At 36.8% G+C, this 15659-nt stretch overlaps 1 protein-coding gene across 1 annotated transcript in view; it reads right to left on the reverse strand.

The window, feature by feature from the left end:
* The window catches only part of ATP8B4 (ATPase phospholipid transporting 8B4 (putative)), a 264877-nt gene that overhangs the window by 68439 nt on the left and 180779 nt on the right, over positions 1-15659 (reverse strand). The window contains exons 15-17 of the mRNA XM_025390477.1: positions 12520-12685; positions 9648-9836; positions 1841-1956 (exon numbers count right to left, since the gene is read on the reverse strand). Coding sequence (XP_025246262.1) covers positions 1841-1956; positions 9648-9836; positions 12520-12685 — 471 coding nt within the window. The remainder of the gene's footprint in view (positions 1-1840; positions 1957-9647; positions 9837-12519; positions 12686-15659) is intronic.

Below are 15659 nucleotides of genomic sequence, written 5' to 3' on the forward strand. Positions count from 1 at the left end.
ATGTCTCCTCTGCGGTGTTTTGGCTTATGGTGCACATATAGGTTTATAACCAGGCGTAGGTTAAACCGTGACATACTGTAATTAGGTAAATAGAAAAGTCAATGCATACTGCAATGAGATGGTTTACCCCAGACAGATCTTGAGAAAAATTATCTAAATTTATTTAGTAGGCAATTGGTAGCACTTTGGATATTGGAATCACATTTTGCAAGCCCTGCCTTTCAAGACCACCACTGGATCCCCTACTGATCTGAAAATCTAGTTATTGTCTTGTAATGATCTTTTGTCCTCTTAATTCATACAAACCCTTTTTTGCCTTTAACTTGCAACCCCACTGGGCATTACCACTGCCTTCCTCTCTGTTCTGCACAAAAGTGAATGAACAATAAGATGACATTACAAAAGGAAACAGATGATTTAAGTTATTTAATTAGTGCATGAAACACAAATTCAATCCTAAATGAGCCTTTGATTAAGGTCTTTTCCTATCATTAAACAATTCAAAATCAGTAATTAAATAAACATTTAGGACCTCAGAATCTAGAAGTCAAAATGAACAAAGTGAATGAAGCAAAGAGCAAGTCAAATTTATATTATCTGAAAAAAAATTATTTTGCAGAGAAATGTAAAAAGACCAAATTAGGCTTCCTATAGTTTAGTATCAAAGGAGAATATATGAAAACCCAGGGCCTTGGTGTTTGAGTAATGGCAAAAAGTCAGATACTTATGATTCCAGTGTTGTTTTCATTAAAAAAAATGTTAAAGACCATGCTGGCCTCCTGGAAAAGATTAAAAGAAAATCAAGAATTCTCTATTGGAAAGACAAAAACAATAGCTATGTTTGTAACCAATATTACTAAACCATCATTTTTTTTTTTTTTTAATTTATTTATTATTATTATACTGTAAGTTGTAGGGTACATGTGCATAACGTGCAGGTTTGTTACATATGTATACTTGTTTAAAGTAAAGCAGAGGATTTTTTATTTTATTTGTTTATTTGCTGTTTAAAGATTCAGGGAATGTTTTGTATTAAATATAGAGTCTGACAAAGAACATGAATACTCAATAACGTCTTAAAGGAAAGAAACCAATGAGAAAATGCGAGTTTTGACCAGATGGCCTTAAATGGAACCACAGACAAATATTAGAGACACACATGAATCTCAGGTTTAAAACAAGTAATGCTCATATTGATTCACATTCCCTTACTTTTTGGCATTTAACAGAAAAGTGCCAAAAATCACCCTTACTTCTTTCAGAAAGCTTTTGTAAAGAAATTATGCTGGTCTCAGAATACACAAAGTGGGTGTCTGAGGACACACAAGGGACTCATCATGATTTACAACCTGAATAAAAAGACCCTTAGAGGAGAAAGTGTGCACCAGAGACTATTTTCCTCTCACAATCTAAACACAGCCCTAAACTTTCCCTGGGAGTAATCATAAGATATTCCACTGGTACCAAACACATCAGAACCCAAGGAAAAGGAGCTCTCTGGCTGCTCTTTCCAGAACTAGTCCAGTCTTCCAAGAGGAGCAACATGAAGCTGCAGGGGAGTTACATCAGGTTCCCCAGACGCCCGCATTCTGTGGCTACTGCTCAGTTGCTGTGTGTTCCTCCACCTATAGTGAGACTGACAGGACTTCCAACAGGGCAGAACGCGGGGGTCCTTGTGCCAATTTCCAGACAATCATTGGCACAGCTTCCTGTGGAACCACTCTCCAGATGCTTTCTATTTCTGTAGTCAAATCATTTAGCTGCTATTTTTCTAAACAGGACCTAACCATAGGAGATGGCAAAAGGGCCATTGTGCTAACCTTAAGACGGAGGCACTTACACTGAGGTGGTCTGACGTCAAAGAGAGAAGGACTTCATTGGAAGGATGAAGTTTTTCAAACAGAATAGTATCTGCTCCCTTGGAGTAAAGCTTTATCTGTCCTTCCGGGTTTCGAACTGAAAAGAAAAAAGTTTGGAAAAGCAGATTATAATCAATGACATACATCAAAATTGGACTCTCCCAGACCTCCAGCCTGGCAGTTTGGAAATGGGCATAATGTTTTAGCCAGTAGTAAGACACTCAGTGCCTTTGGTTAGGTCATTACCTAAGTCACTTGGCTTTATTCTCATTTATTAACTTAGAAATGCTCCATCTACTGGAATCTTTGATTTCCCGAATTCAGAAACAAGTGTTTTTATTCTGAAGCATATGACCCTCCTGTTTCCCTTGCTTACTATTTCCGAAGGGTTGATACATCTAAATTAAGTCTTCATCTCCATATTGAGCAGAATTGAGAGCTTTATTTGCCCGTCTCCTAGTGTGAAATTCAAGACCTGCTGTTCAAATCAATATCAGTGTTATGCCAAATCATCTCCATATGCAATTCTAGCCATTCAAAGTCATGGTTTATACATTTTTTCTTGGCCCTTGCTGACATATTTCTTCATCCCTTTTACTCTGGAAAAGTCCATTAATTATTGGTGGTTCATTGTTGGGTCACAAATTCTCGCTGAAAACACACTTCACAGAGGGGCTTTTAAAAATAAAGTCTATACCTCATTCCCACTGGAAGTCTATATCAGTAGTACTGTGTTTTTAACCTGCCCCACAGGCTTGAGATTGACAGCCCTTCCTAGGCTACCCTCAACTCCATTCCCAACCACAACTCCCAGCATATTGCTGTTAGACAAACCTTTCTTTCAAACCACAGAACACTTGGCCTAACTTTGTAGGTTTAGTTGTACAGCTTGACACATAGTAGCCAGTTAATAATTATTCGTTGAATGAATGAATGGCATGGCTGTGTATTTCTTCCCAGAACTGCCTACAACTTAAGACAACTGCCTTTGTCACAACTTCATGATCTGAATACTCTTACCCTCGTAGGCTTCATCGGTTGAGTCAACGATCATTACACACTTTCTACTCAATTATCCCTTTTCTCTATGAAGAGGATGCCTCAGAAAAGGTTAACATAAATGTTTACTATTAATTACTATTAATGTAATGCCATAGAAAATGGCATACAAAATTTAGAGCTTAGTTTAAAAAATATAAAAACCAAAATACAATGTTACCCTCCCCTCTATCCCTAGTCAACACTTATCTATTCTAGTTTCCTCCCGGCTTGCATAGATCTAATAATGTACCCAAGAAACTTTTTAGGACTGGGCCTTGTCTAGGTCTTGTCTTCTGTTTTAAGAGCCTTTGTTAGTTTGCCTAAGTGCCAGGATTCATTTGGGTTTTCTTGTGCTCTAGCTCTAATCCCCTACATTGGGGAAAAAGAGAGAGAAAAACATATGCAATTTATCTAATTGTTAAACCAGGGGGGAAAAGCTTAATCCTGGGAAAGAATTTCTCTTGATTTTCTTGTACAATAATCCAATTTAATAATTTCCCTTATATTTTCTCCCTTCCATCACCAGAGGTATAAAGGCAAAGGATGAATAATCCACATTTGCCTGTATTTTGTATTCTAGACTAGGACATTAGTTCTCTAACTTATGGTCTCAGGACCTTATTTATAATTCTTCAATGCTGAGTGAGGATTCTAAAAAGTTTTTTAGTGAGTTTTATCTATCAATATCCATATTAGAAATTAAAAATGAGAAATTTTATTATATCAAGTTTTATAACACTAGTTACTATAATTATTATTATAAATCTAACATATAAACATAAATAACATTTCTACAAAAAAACTATATTTTCCAAAAAAAATTAGTTTGGAGATTGGCATTATTTTACATGATTACAGATCCTTGTAACACCTAGTTTAATAAAAGAGGGTTGGATACCCATATCCGTTTCTGCATTCATTCTGTTGTGACATCACATGTCATGTGGCTTCTGCAAAACTCCATGGTATACTCATGAGAAAAAGAATGAAAAAGACAAATAATAGTCATATTATAATGAAAATACTTTTGTCCTTGTGCATCCTCCAGAAAACTCACGAAGTTCCCTAAGGTTCCCTGGACCACACATTTAGAGTCACTGGTCTGGAAGAATCACAGACTGATTGTGATTTGTGTAAATCCCTTACCATTGCCATATCTCAGTTTCTACATGTAAAAAGGAGATATTTAAACAATCTAACTTCGAAGGTCCTTTACAGCTGTACAATTTTCTGATTCAATAAATGCTTTCCATCCCTGATACTTTCTCTTAACCTAGTATTTGTCCCTTTAAATCTGATTTTGTGTAAATCCAATTTCATAGAATCCTGCTTAAGTTGACTCATTAAACATTTGCTTTAGCAGCAAGTTTTATATCTCTTTCCTTCCAAGTCTTCTGGTCATTTCTGTTCAAAGTTAATTAAATCTAAGTCATTTCAGAAGTTAGTATTTCTTAAATAAACTAAAAAAGGACATAGTTTTAAATGGTCAAAATAACATATGGCCAGAAATTGGACAAAGATTACAGTTTTTAGGTTATAAAACCTTCTCCCGATGCTTTCCATTTAAACATTAGTGTTCTTCAGAAATTTACTCGGGGTCTTTTTTCATCTTTCCATCCTTCATACTGTCCCTGGGCAACTGCATTCATTTCTATGGCTTCAGGTTCCATCACCAGGCTGTTTTCAAATGTGTACATCCTGTCCAATCCATCTCTAGCACTCCATTCGGACCTGCACATCTGCCCACCAATTGAACATCTTTTGGATATGCCCAGTCACACCAAACTCACACTAGACATATTACCCTCCTCCAATAATTAGCTACTCCTCTTATATTCCCAGTCTCAGTAATCAGCTTCACCATCCACTCAGTCTCCAAAACCAGAAATCTGGGCATCACTCACAATTCTCCCTCCACCAACCACACATCTAAGGGAAGCCATGGATTTCTCTCTGCCACTTCTCTCTTGCCTAGAAAATCACCTTAACCTAACTGGTTTTACCCATTCCAGGACTGCTTCCTTCCAGACTCTTCCGTATATTCCAGCTACAGTTATCTTCACGCTGCTGCTTAGAATGATGCAATAGCTTCCCTCTCCCTTCTATGAAGTTTGGACTCCTTGACAAGGCATATAGAGCTTATTGAGAGCTGGGCTATCCAGTCTGTTTCACCATGTTCTCTTGGATGCAGCCACAGAGAACTACCTTTCAATTTTTCACATTCTCCCCTAGCCTGAAGGCCCTGGAACATAGGGGGCACTTAAATCAATATTTACTTAATTAAGATGAACCAACATTGTGCACAATTTATCAAAAGCAGAAGCTATGCCTTTGTGATGTAAAGGAAAGAAAAATGTCACAAATGGCTTCCAGTTAATCGCAACAGCAGCACTGTGAAGGGTGGTAAATAATTCTATTTTGCCATATCGCAGCTGTTCATACATCTACACAGAGAAATGCCTGTCACATGACAGTGTGATGTGTACTTTGATAATCTCGAAAAAGTTTAGAGTTGAGCAACTTTTATCTGTAAGATCTTGTAAGAGCCTTCCAAGAAGCTTCTTGTAATTTATTCTTCTTTAATGGTTATCTGTCACTTGTTCCTATTAATAGCTATCTCTGAATTTTATCTCTGTATTTCTATTTACAGAATTAGTAGAATTGATCCTTCCAAAACTATTTGTATTTTTTATTTTTATATTTTTCATTTATATTTTCATTTATATTTTTTAGCAGATTCTGTTCTCTCTGGAAAAACATCCTTTATAGAAATCAATTTTTATGTAGATACTTCTGACTTAAACCAGGGCTCTTTCTTCAGAATGATAGTACTACTGGTATTGAAATTATACATTGATGATTTAGTGAATAATGGCTCCCACCCACAAAACAAGGAAGCAGAAGGAGGAGGAGGAGAAAAGGGAGGATCAGCAGTAACAGCAGCAATGCCTCAGCCTTCGCATCAGGGTGTTGTTCCTGCAGACCAACCCATGTGATGATCATGAGACTAGGATTGTTTTTGGCCTTGTTATCATGCCAAGACTTTTCTGCCCTTGCAGAGTTCCTTTAAAATTCCTCCCGATTAAAAACCAAACAGAATAAAAATAAATCCAGCAAACCTTCATGCATTCTGTGGTAGAGCACTACCTTTCCTCATATGGGATCCATTAAGGCAAACATCTGATGTTTGCGGTTAGGCTGCGATTTCTCCACAGCCTGTAATGGTGACCAATGCTGAGGAAAAGCCAAACATCTCCCTGTGTAGCAATTTTAGGTTTTTGTCAACACCCTCAGAGCAAAAAGAAACCAACTCTGGGACAAACCAACATCAATAACACCTCCCCTGAGGCTACAAATAGAAGATAGCTCCTGCTGAGACAACATTAAGCCATCACCTAGAATGGCATGAGTGCTCATCAGCGGCACTGGTCATCACCAACAGGCACTGGACTTCCCTGTTGTCAAAAAAATAAAAATAAACATTCTCAGATGTTGTTTGGTTTTTACCTGCTGAGAGCCATCTTTCCAGGCTAGTTTCTAGTAGTTAGAGACCAAAAATCCTACTGTCATGTATATATACTTTTTACATAGTAAGAAATTGATTAAATACAATGAGTAGGATATTCATAAGTTACAAAGTGTTGGGTTGAGTAGTATTTCACAAACATTTATAGAAAACCTATCATGTGCCAAGCTCTGTACTTGGCCTTGGGCAGTTCAAGAAGACTAAGGTATAGCACTTGCCTCAGGTAGCACACAGTTTAACGACTGGGATAGTTGTGAGTGTCATGGAACTAATATCACACTGGTGTTATAAACAAGGCATTCTGGAGAACACAGAGGAACGTGGTCATTTGGAGAAGAGAAAAAGAATTGAAAAGTGGTAACATTTGAATTGGACATTACCAGATGAGTAGTAGGGAACATTTCCAAGAAAAGTGGGGGAAAGGAATATTCAAGATCAGGGAACAGCATGTCCAAAGGGTGTAACAGCAACAATGCATCCAGGGATGGTGAAGTCTAGTTGAGCTCAAAGTTTTGGAAAATAGAAGAAAAGTAGGTTGATACCAGATTGCAAATAATTTTGCACATCATACTAACGACTTTTCTTTTAAGGTTTGGGAAGCCACCTATGCTTTTTAAGTAGGGGGTAGTAAAATCAGGCCTATGTTTTAGAAAGAATACCCTGGTGACAGCAGAGAGGATTATTTTTAAAGCAAATAATTTTGAAGATATTACAATAATACAAGCAAGCAGTGGCAAGAACCTTAACTAAGGCAGGGCACTGGGAATTAGGAAAAAAGGACAAAAAGCTTTTATTATTAAAAAGGGGTTTATGAGGCTATTTTAATAAATATTATTCTAATGCCTCTGAGGAGAGACTTAGAAACAGGTGACAACAGAGTATTCTAGAGATGTTAAGGCCTGAGAGTGGAAGAGAAGGAGATGGGTTAGAGAAATGTCTCAAACATCTCTGGGGAAAATAATGGATAGTATTTGAGGATCTATTAGTCTAGAGAAGTGGTCCCCAAAGTGTGGTTCCCTGACCAGTGGCATTAGTATCACCTAAAAGCTTGTTAGAAATGCAAATTGGTAGGCCCTCCTCAGACCAGCTGAATCAGAAACTAGAGGCTGGGGCCCAGCAGTCTGTGTTGTAACAAGCCCTCCTGGTGATGCTGATGGGAGCTAAAGTTTGAGAACCATTAGCCTAGGGGCACAAAAGCTATGGAAAAAAGTGAATGAGCTATAACAGGGCTTAAAAGACCAGACTTTGGAAAACCTGGTTCACATATTTGATCTGCCTCTTACCCAACTGTGCAACAAGTTGTGTTACAGCTGTGTGGCAATCTTTGGCAATCTTGAAAATCTTTGTGTTTAGTCTCCTCTTGTCTTAAATGGGACATGCATGTTACAGGCAGTTGCAACAATTCAGTAAAAGAATTGATGATAAAGTTCATGGACAGGCATACAATGAGAGGTAACCATGAATTTTAATACAGATTATAGAAAGAACTATAGTTGTGAAAAAGAGAGTTCCATATTTGACATAAAACTTTAGGTAACTATAGTACAATCCAGTGATAAGACATAACAGAAGGCGGAAAATGTATGTTTGGACTCTAGCAAGAGATTGAAGCTAAAAAGCTGCATAAGAAGGTCACAGAATATAAGCAATAGCTACCACCATGTATGTGGTCAAGATCATCCAAGAAGAACACAGGAACTAAAAACAGAAAAGGACATCAATACTGAAGAATGGGATGAAGGAGAGTAGTCAACAAAGGAGCTTGAGAAAGAAAACAATGGGACAAGAAGAGAATCGGGAGCCAGAAAGTTTACAGAGACCAAAACAGGAGTGTCAAGAAAACAGGGCCAACAGTCTCAAATACTACTGTTTTAAAAAATAGATAGATGAACAGATTAATAAGGAAAAGCCATTGGACTGGGAAGTTACAAGGTGAACGGAAACTGCTGAGAAAGCATTTCTTCTTGAGTAGTGGAAGGAGAAACTTAACCCTAATGGGATGAAAAGAGTAAGAAAGGCAAGAAGCAAAAACTGACCTGAGAAATTAATCTGTGATGGAAAGCAGAAAAATATGGTGGCAAAGTCAGTGGACACCAGAATATGAGCAATATCTTTAAGGAAATAGGAGGATAATACAGTTGTGGACTGAAGGAAGGACCCAGTAATTGAAAAATTGAAGGTGCAAGCAAGAAGGGAGCAAGCAAGGAGGGATAAGGAATGGGACTGAAAAAACTTTCAGCTTTGAAAAGGAAGAAGAGCAACTGTTTTCTGATGCAGGAGAGTAAATTATTAAAGATCTAGCTTGGGGATGAATGGGGAGCATGGGAAGAAGAGTTAATGGTGTGCATTCCTGAGGGCCTTTATTTTCTTAGAGAAATAGGAGATGAATTTAGCTTTCAAGAATAAAGAAGATGGTAGCAGTGTTGAGAACTTGAGGAAATAGCCGAGGTTTACAATATCTATTGTGAAAATGGAAAAAGGCACTAAATATGAATGAGAGAGACATTGACACAGCACTAAGAATCAGCATTGAGTCAGGAAAGCACAGATTTGTTGTGGTGCTAAATACAATATTAGGTGGTCCTCTCCAGCAATGGAGGCGGACAGAGAAAATGAATGATAATGAGGAGGCTGTTGACGATGTTCACAACAACTATCATGTGCCAAGCAATTTAGAAACTCATCCTGAGCCAGTACTGTGTAGTGGACAAGTGAGTGGGCTATGCAGTCAGACTTCCTAGGTCTGAATCTCAGCTATTCTACTTCAATCTATGTGAACCTGGGCAAGTTACTCAACCTTTCTGTGTCTTAGTTTCATTATCTGTTAATGGGTATAAATACAATGTGTCTTAGTTTCATTATCTGTTAAAGGGTATAAATACAAGTTCCTACCTTATTAGGATTGCTGGGACAATTAAATAAATTAATTCACGGAGAGCACTTTTGTGGTTTATTTTTTTAAATATTTTATATTTTTATTGATATATTGTACATACTCATATAGGGCATTTAGAACAGTACTGGGCACATAATGAGCACTTGTTAAATGTTAGTTATATGTCACTGCAGTATTGAGGCTAGGTTGAGGAACACAAGAGTTTATACATAAAGTTTCAAAACTATCACAAACCTCAGCATGTAGCCAAAAGTGAAATAATCCTCGAAAAGCATAACCAAAACAGTATGAAAAGATCAAAAATAGTCTCAGCTACCAACCATACCTATGACAGACATCCTTTTTCTGGTGTTGTTGAAATCCAAAAAGGCAAGTAATTGGTAAGTAACCAGTGTTCCCAGTTCTTCTATTGTTATGGTCTCTGGGGTCCGGGATTTAAAAATGAACCCAAAATTTCTAGCAGCAGTCACTAGAGCCCCTTCATCAGGTGACTGAACTTGGTAAATCAGCTCTCCTAAAAGGTAAAGAAACAAATATGTCAATACTGACAATAATAGCTAACATTCATAGAGTTCCAATGCCAACTCCAACTCATTATTTAACAACCAACTCAAGCACCAGGTCTAAAAATCTTTCCTGTCCTCAGACCTTTTCTACCTACCAACAGCTCAATCAGGTATCTGTCCTCTGGGACACCAAAGGACTCTATGCATATCACTGCTGTGGCCCTTGTTATCTTATAGGAAAACATCCATTTCTGAGTCTGCCTCTTCACTGTGCTCAGTTTCTTGTATTTTCTGTGACTAGAGATGTGCCATGAATGTTTCATAAACTGAAACATTTTAATATATATTAACTCATAATCCTCTGGGCAGCCTTTGAGGTAGAGATTATTAAAATTATTCTTTCCATTTTGTACTAGTGGAATCTATGACTGAAAGAGGTTACATGAGTTTGATGAGATCACACAGCTAAAGACTGATGGAGAGATACTCCAAATTCTACTTCAATCTGCCACTAATGACCATTTTATGAGAATTCATACAAGAAATCCCTTGAAATGTAAGAAATCAAGGGTGCTAATACTTGTTATCTGATATTACGTGTAGTTGGAGTGGGCATAAGAGGGGAGAGGAGATAAAAAGAATAAAATAAGTTATATGTATATATACATATATAGAGTTTATAAAACAGCATATACAAAGCCCTTATATAGAATTATAATATATTTATATGTAAAAATTAATTTGAAATGTAATTAGTTTAATGTTTAAAAACTATTAATTAGGCAGAGATAGACCCATATTTCCTGATTTATAGTCATGTCCAAGATCAACTGTTAATTAAACAAGTTGCATATTAATGGCTATACTATGATTTCTTTTTGTTAAAAAGAAACAAATCACCTAAATATATGGATACATTCTTGAATATATGTATATATTTATGAGCCAGAGGAAAGGGTGAAATGATACACACCAGATGTTACCACTGGTTGCCTCTGTAGGGGTGAGACTGGAGTTCAGGGAAGCTACTATTAGCTTCACATTTATAAATTTTTGTATTGTATTGTTTCACTTGATACAACAGGCATGAATGAATTTTTGAAATTCACAAAAGAAAAAAAACTTAAAGCAATTACTTGATCTACTCATGAAATAACATAGTATGTTCTACTTCTGGTAACATGGTGAACTGGGTGTCAGGACCAACCTCATCTGCTACAAGCAACTATAAAAGCATTTTAATATTCTTAAATACATTCATGAACTTGCAAGAAAGTAAGAACTGTTCAGTTCAGAGACTGAAAAAAAAATACTTATGGGATTAAAGAAGCACATTAGCCAGCATTTGCCTTGAGAGCATTTTTCTGAACCAGGAGAATTTGATCATTGGTTTTCAATGTCTCTGGGCTTTAATTTAAAAAAGCATAGCCCAGTACCTGTCTAAGGTGAGAGTCCAATGAAAGATGGCCTCTCAAAATTGGGTACCCCAAAGACTGCTCTCAATATAAGGGTAAACTGGATACCCATGCCCCCTTGAAGAGGGCTTGGAATAAAACTTGCCTAACTAGAACCTTCCTTATAATTGGAAGGGAAAAAAATATCTGCCGAGAATTTATGATCAAACACTGACTCTCATTTAAATTTGTATTCTGAATTCACAATATCTAGGTGGCCTAAAAGAAATCAAGTTGAAACTTTAGTTTAAAATGTTCCTACATCAGAACATTGAAGCAAATGTAAATCCTTTCTGGAGGAACCGACTGGACCCAAAAACTTTATATAAATTAAGTTCAAAGTAAAATGGTCAGCTCACAGTGAAAAGTATAAAACAACAACAAGGAAAGCCTAAGAACCAACAGAAACAACACAGAATAAGATCTGAAAAAAAAATTAGATATTGGAAGTATCAGAAACAGTACATGCAATATATTTAACAGATTTTAAGAAACAAAATTGAGATATAAAATTAAACAGATTTGAGAAAGAACCAAAGACCTTGTAGGAAGAATTAGTGGGCTGAGGAAAACATGTAAATGGAATAGATTAGGTTCAACTAGGGCAAGAAGCCAGTTCACTATACCATTATCTACCTGTCTCACAGCTTCAAAATGTTAAGTGGCCCAGCTGGTTTTGTTCTATCCTATGAACCCTGAGTTCCAAACAACCATCTCACAAGTGTGAGGACTTTCTCATAATGGAGACTAAATAAGACTATTCTAATATCAAGGCAATTTATCTCTGTTACTGGAAAAATTCATTCTAAGCATATGCCTGAAGGTCATCTGCATCTATTATAAATGCATACTAATAATGAGAGATATGTGACTCAATTTTATTTCGCTATTTGTCCTGGCTACCCAGAAGCTCACGGTCAAATGTGGTGCTCAATTGTAAGAACAATGTCATCCCTTGACTAGCATATTTGGGTCCTCACTTTTCCATTGTCCTTATTTCTTTCCTTTTTCATTTAAATCTCTCCACAATTTTTCAAAACATATGAGATATAAACTATGTCCTATCTTTAACTTGAAAATCCTTCAAATTTAACATCAATTTCTGTGTTAAAAAACAAAAACAAAAAACAAAACTCACTGCTCAAATGCTTAATTTGTAAATCCTTCAAATTTAATATCAGTTTCAATTTTAAAAAACAAAAACAAGGCTCACCATTCAGACATATTTTTCACTTACCTGCACTATTCTCTTCTGACATTACAGTGTGGCAGAGAGCAAGTACCCTAAGGAATTCATGAACTTTGGGATCACCCATTTTAATGGATTCCATCAGATTGTGGTCAAAGAACTGAAATTCTCTATCCACTTGAGATTTGACTAAGAAATCCACAGGCTCCTTTTCCTGTAGGAGAAGAACAACAACAAAAATAACCATAAACCTCATTCCAACAATTATTTTTTAAAATTCAAAAATAGTTCCCCCAAGTACTTTTAGTGTATGATTTTGCAGCCTCAAATGTCTGGCACTAAAATGGCTGTTTCATCATTACTGTTAAATATAATCTTCTCATTTCAGAACCATGTACCAAAGAAGTGAACTTTCCGAAAGTATATGGGAAAGAAAATCACAAAAGTATATGGGATGGCTGGACAGATCCTCAAATGCTCAATACAACTTCAAAATACAAAAAAGCACAGAAAATGCAAAGTTTTTTCAAAACCTACTTGATGGGAAAACCTGATCTGACTTGAACCCATTTGTGCAGCAATATCTGACCTGGAATGATATGTATTTAATGATGGCTTCTTAAAGCCTGCCTAATACTTGTGAATTAATATTTTCTAATATAAAAACATGAATGTGTTTGATTACAGGGTACTTTCTCAGATGTCACTGGAGATATTACATAATAAAATGGCAGACACCATATTGTCTTTCTGCAACCAGAAAATTCTGAATTTCTACATACATCTGGCTCCAAAGTTTTGGATAAGGGACTGTGAGCCCGTATCTATTTCAGGAGTAAGCCTACAGAAAGTTCCACTCTGAATACTTATATATAAGAGCTTTATCAGCTGCAGAGTCCACCTTTCCTCCCCCGGGATTATTGCTAAAGTTTTTATTCTTAAAGGCTCCATTAACTTTTGCAATTGATTCTAAAGTTATAGGAGCAGATAGGATTGTAACTATTTTTTTAAAGAGAAACAATGCTGTGAGCAATTGAAATTATCTATTCTGTGTCACAAAGCTTGTTAATACCTACAGTAAAATTGGAGCCACATGTAGGTCCTTTGTTCCTTGAAACCAGATTTATTCTAAAACTAATAATACTGAATAAAATAAGAAATATTTATTATTATCTTTATAATAGGCCCAACATTATGCTAAGAGTTTTATATGGAATATTACATAGAATCTTCCTAACAACGATGTGTAGTGGATACTATTGTCATCCCCATTTTATAGATAAGAACCTGAGCATTGCCAAGGTCAACCATATACATCCATGAGCCAGGACTCAAACTTAGCCAAAAATCCATGCTTCAAATACTTTGTCATAACAACACCTAATATAATTCTGGATTATTTCCCTGCCCCCTTACTAATACAATAATGGCTGTCATGTATCAAGTGTTTACATTATACTAGTTTCTTTTTTATTTAAGTACTTTTTTTTTTTTTTTTTTGAGACGGAGTCTCGCTCTGTCGCCCAGGCTGGAGTGCAGTGGCCAGATCTCAGCTCACTGCAAGCTCCGCCTCTCGGGTTTACGCCATTCTCCTGCCTCAGCCTCCCAACTAGCTGGGACTACAGGCGCCCACCACCACGCCCGGCTAGTTTTTTGTATTTTTTTTTTTAAGTAGAGATGGGGTTTCATCGCGTTAGCCAGGATGGTCTCAATCTCCTGACCTCGTGATCTGCCCCCTCTCTGCCTCCCAAAGTGCTGGGATTACAGGCTTGAGCCACCGCGCCCGGCCTTATTTAAGTACTTTTAATGTTTACTTTATTATCATTATTATCATACTTTAGGTTCTAGGGTACATGTGCACAACGTGCAGGTTTATTACATATGTATACATGTGCCATGTTGGTGTGCTGCACCTGTTAACTTGTCATTTACATAAGGTATATCTCCTAATGCTATCCTTCCCCACTCCCCACACCCAATGACAGGCCCCAGTGTGTGATGTTCCCCACCCTGTGTCCAAGTGTTCTCATTGTTCAGTGCCCACCTATGAGTGAGAACATGCAGTGTTTGGTTTTCTGTCCTTGTGATAGTTTGCTCAGAATGATGGTTTCTAGCTTCATCTATGTTCCTACAAAGGACATGAACTCATCCTTTTTATAGTATTCCATGGTGTATATGTGCCACATTTTCTTAATCCATTCTATCATTGTTGGACATTTGGGTTGGTTCCTAGTCTTTGCTATTGTGAATAGTGCCACAATAAACATACATGTGCATGTGTCTTTATAGCAGCATGATTTATAATCCTTTGGGTGTATTCCCAGTAATAGGATGGTTGGGTCAAATGGTATTTCTAGTTCCAGATCCTTGAGGAATTGCCACACTGTCTTCCACAATGGTTGAACTAGTTTATAGTCCCACCAACAGTGTAAAAGTGTTCCTGTTTCTCCATATCCTCTCCAGCACTTGTTATTTCCTGACTTTTTAATGATCGCCATTCTAACTGGTGTGAGATGGTATCTCATTGTGGTTTTTGATTTGCATTTCTCTGACGGCCAGTGTTGATGAGCATTTTCTCACGTGTCTGTTGGCTGCATAAATGTCTTCTTTTGAGAAGTGTCTGTTCATATCCTTTGCTCACTTTTTGATGGGGTTGCTTGATTCTTTCTTGTACATTTGTTTAGGTTCTTTGTAGATTCTGAATATTAGCCCTTTGTCAGATGGGTAGATTGTAAAAATTTTCTCTCATTCTGTAGGTTGCCTGTTCACTCTAATGGTAGTTTCTTTTGCTATGCAGAAGCTTTTTAGTTTAATTAGATCCCACTTGTCAACTTTGGCTTTTGTTGCCATTGCTTTTGGTGTTTTAGTCATGAAGTCCTTGCCCATGTCTATGGTCTGAATTGTATTGCCTAGGATTTATTCTATGGTTTTTATGGTTTTAGGTCTAACATTTAAGTCTTTAATCCATCTTGAATTAATTTTTGTATAAGGTGTAAGGAAGGGATCCAGTTTCAGCTTTCTACATGTGGCTAGCCAGTTTTCCCAGCACAATTTATTAAACAGGGAATCCTTTCCCCATTTCTTGTTTTTGTCAGGTTTGTCAAAGATCAGATGATTGTAGATGTGTGGTATTTTTTCTGAGGGCTCTATTCTGTTCAATTGATCTATATCTCTGTTTTGGTACCAGT

This window comes from Theropithecus gelada, chromosome 7a (assembly GCF_003255815.1).
Source record: "Theropithecus gelada isolate Dixy chromosome 7a, Tgel_1.0, whole genome shotgun sequence".
In the NCBI taxonomy this organism is placed as follows: Eukaryota; Metazoa; Chordata; class Mammalia; order Primates; family Cercopithecidae; genus Theropithecus; species Theropithecus gelada.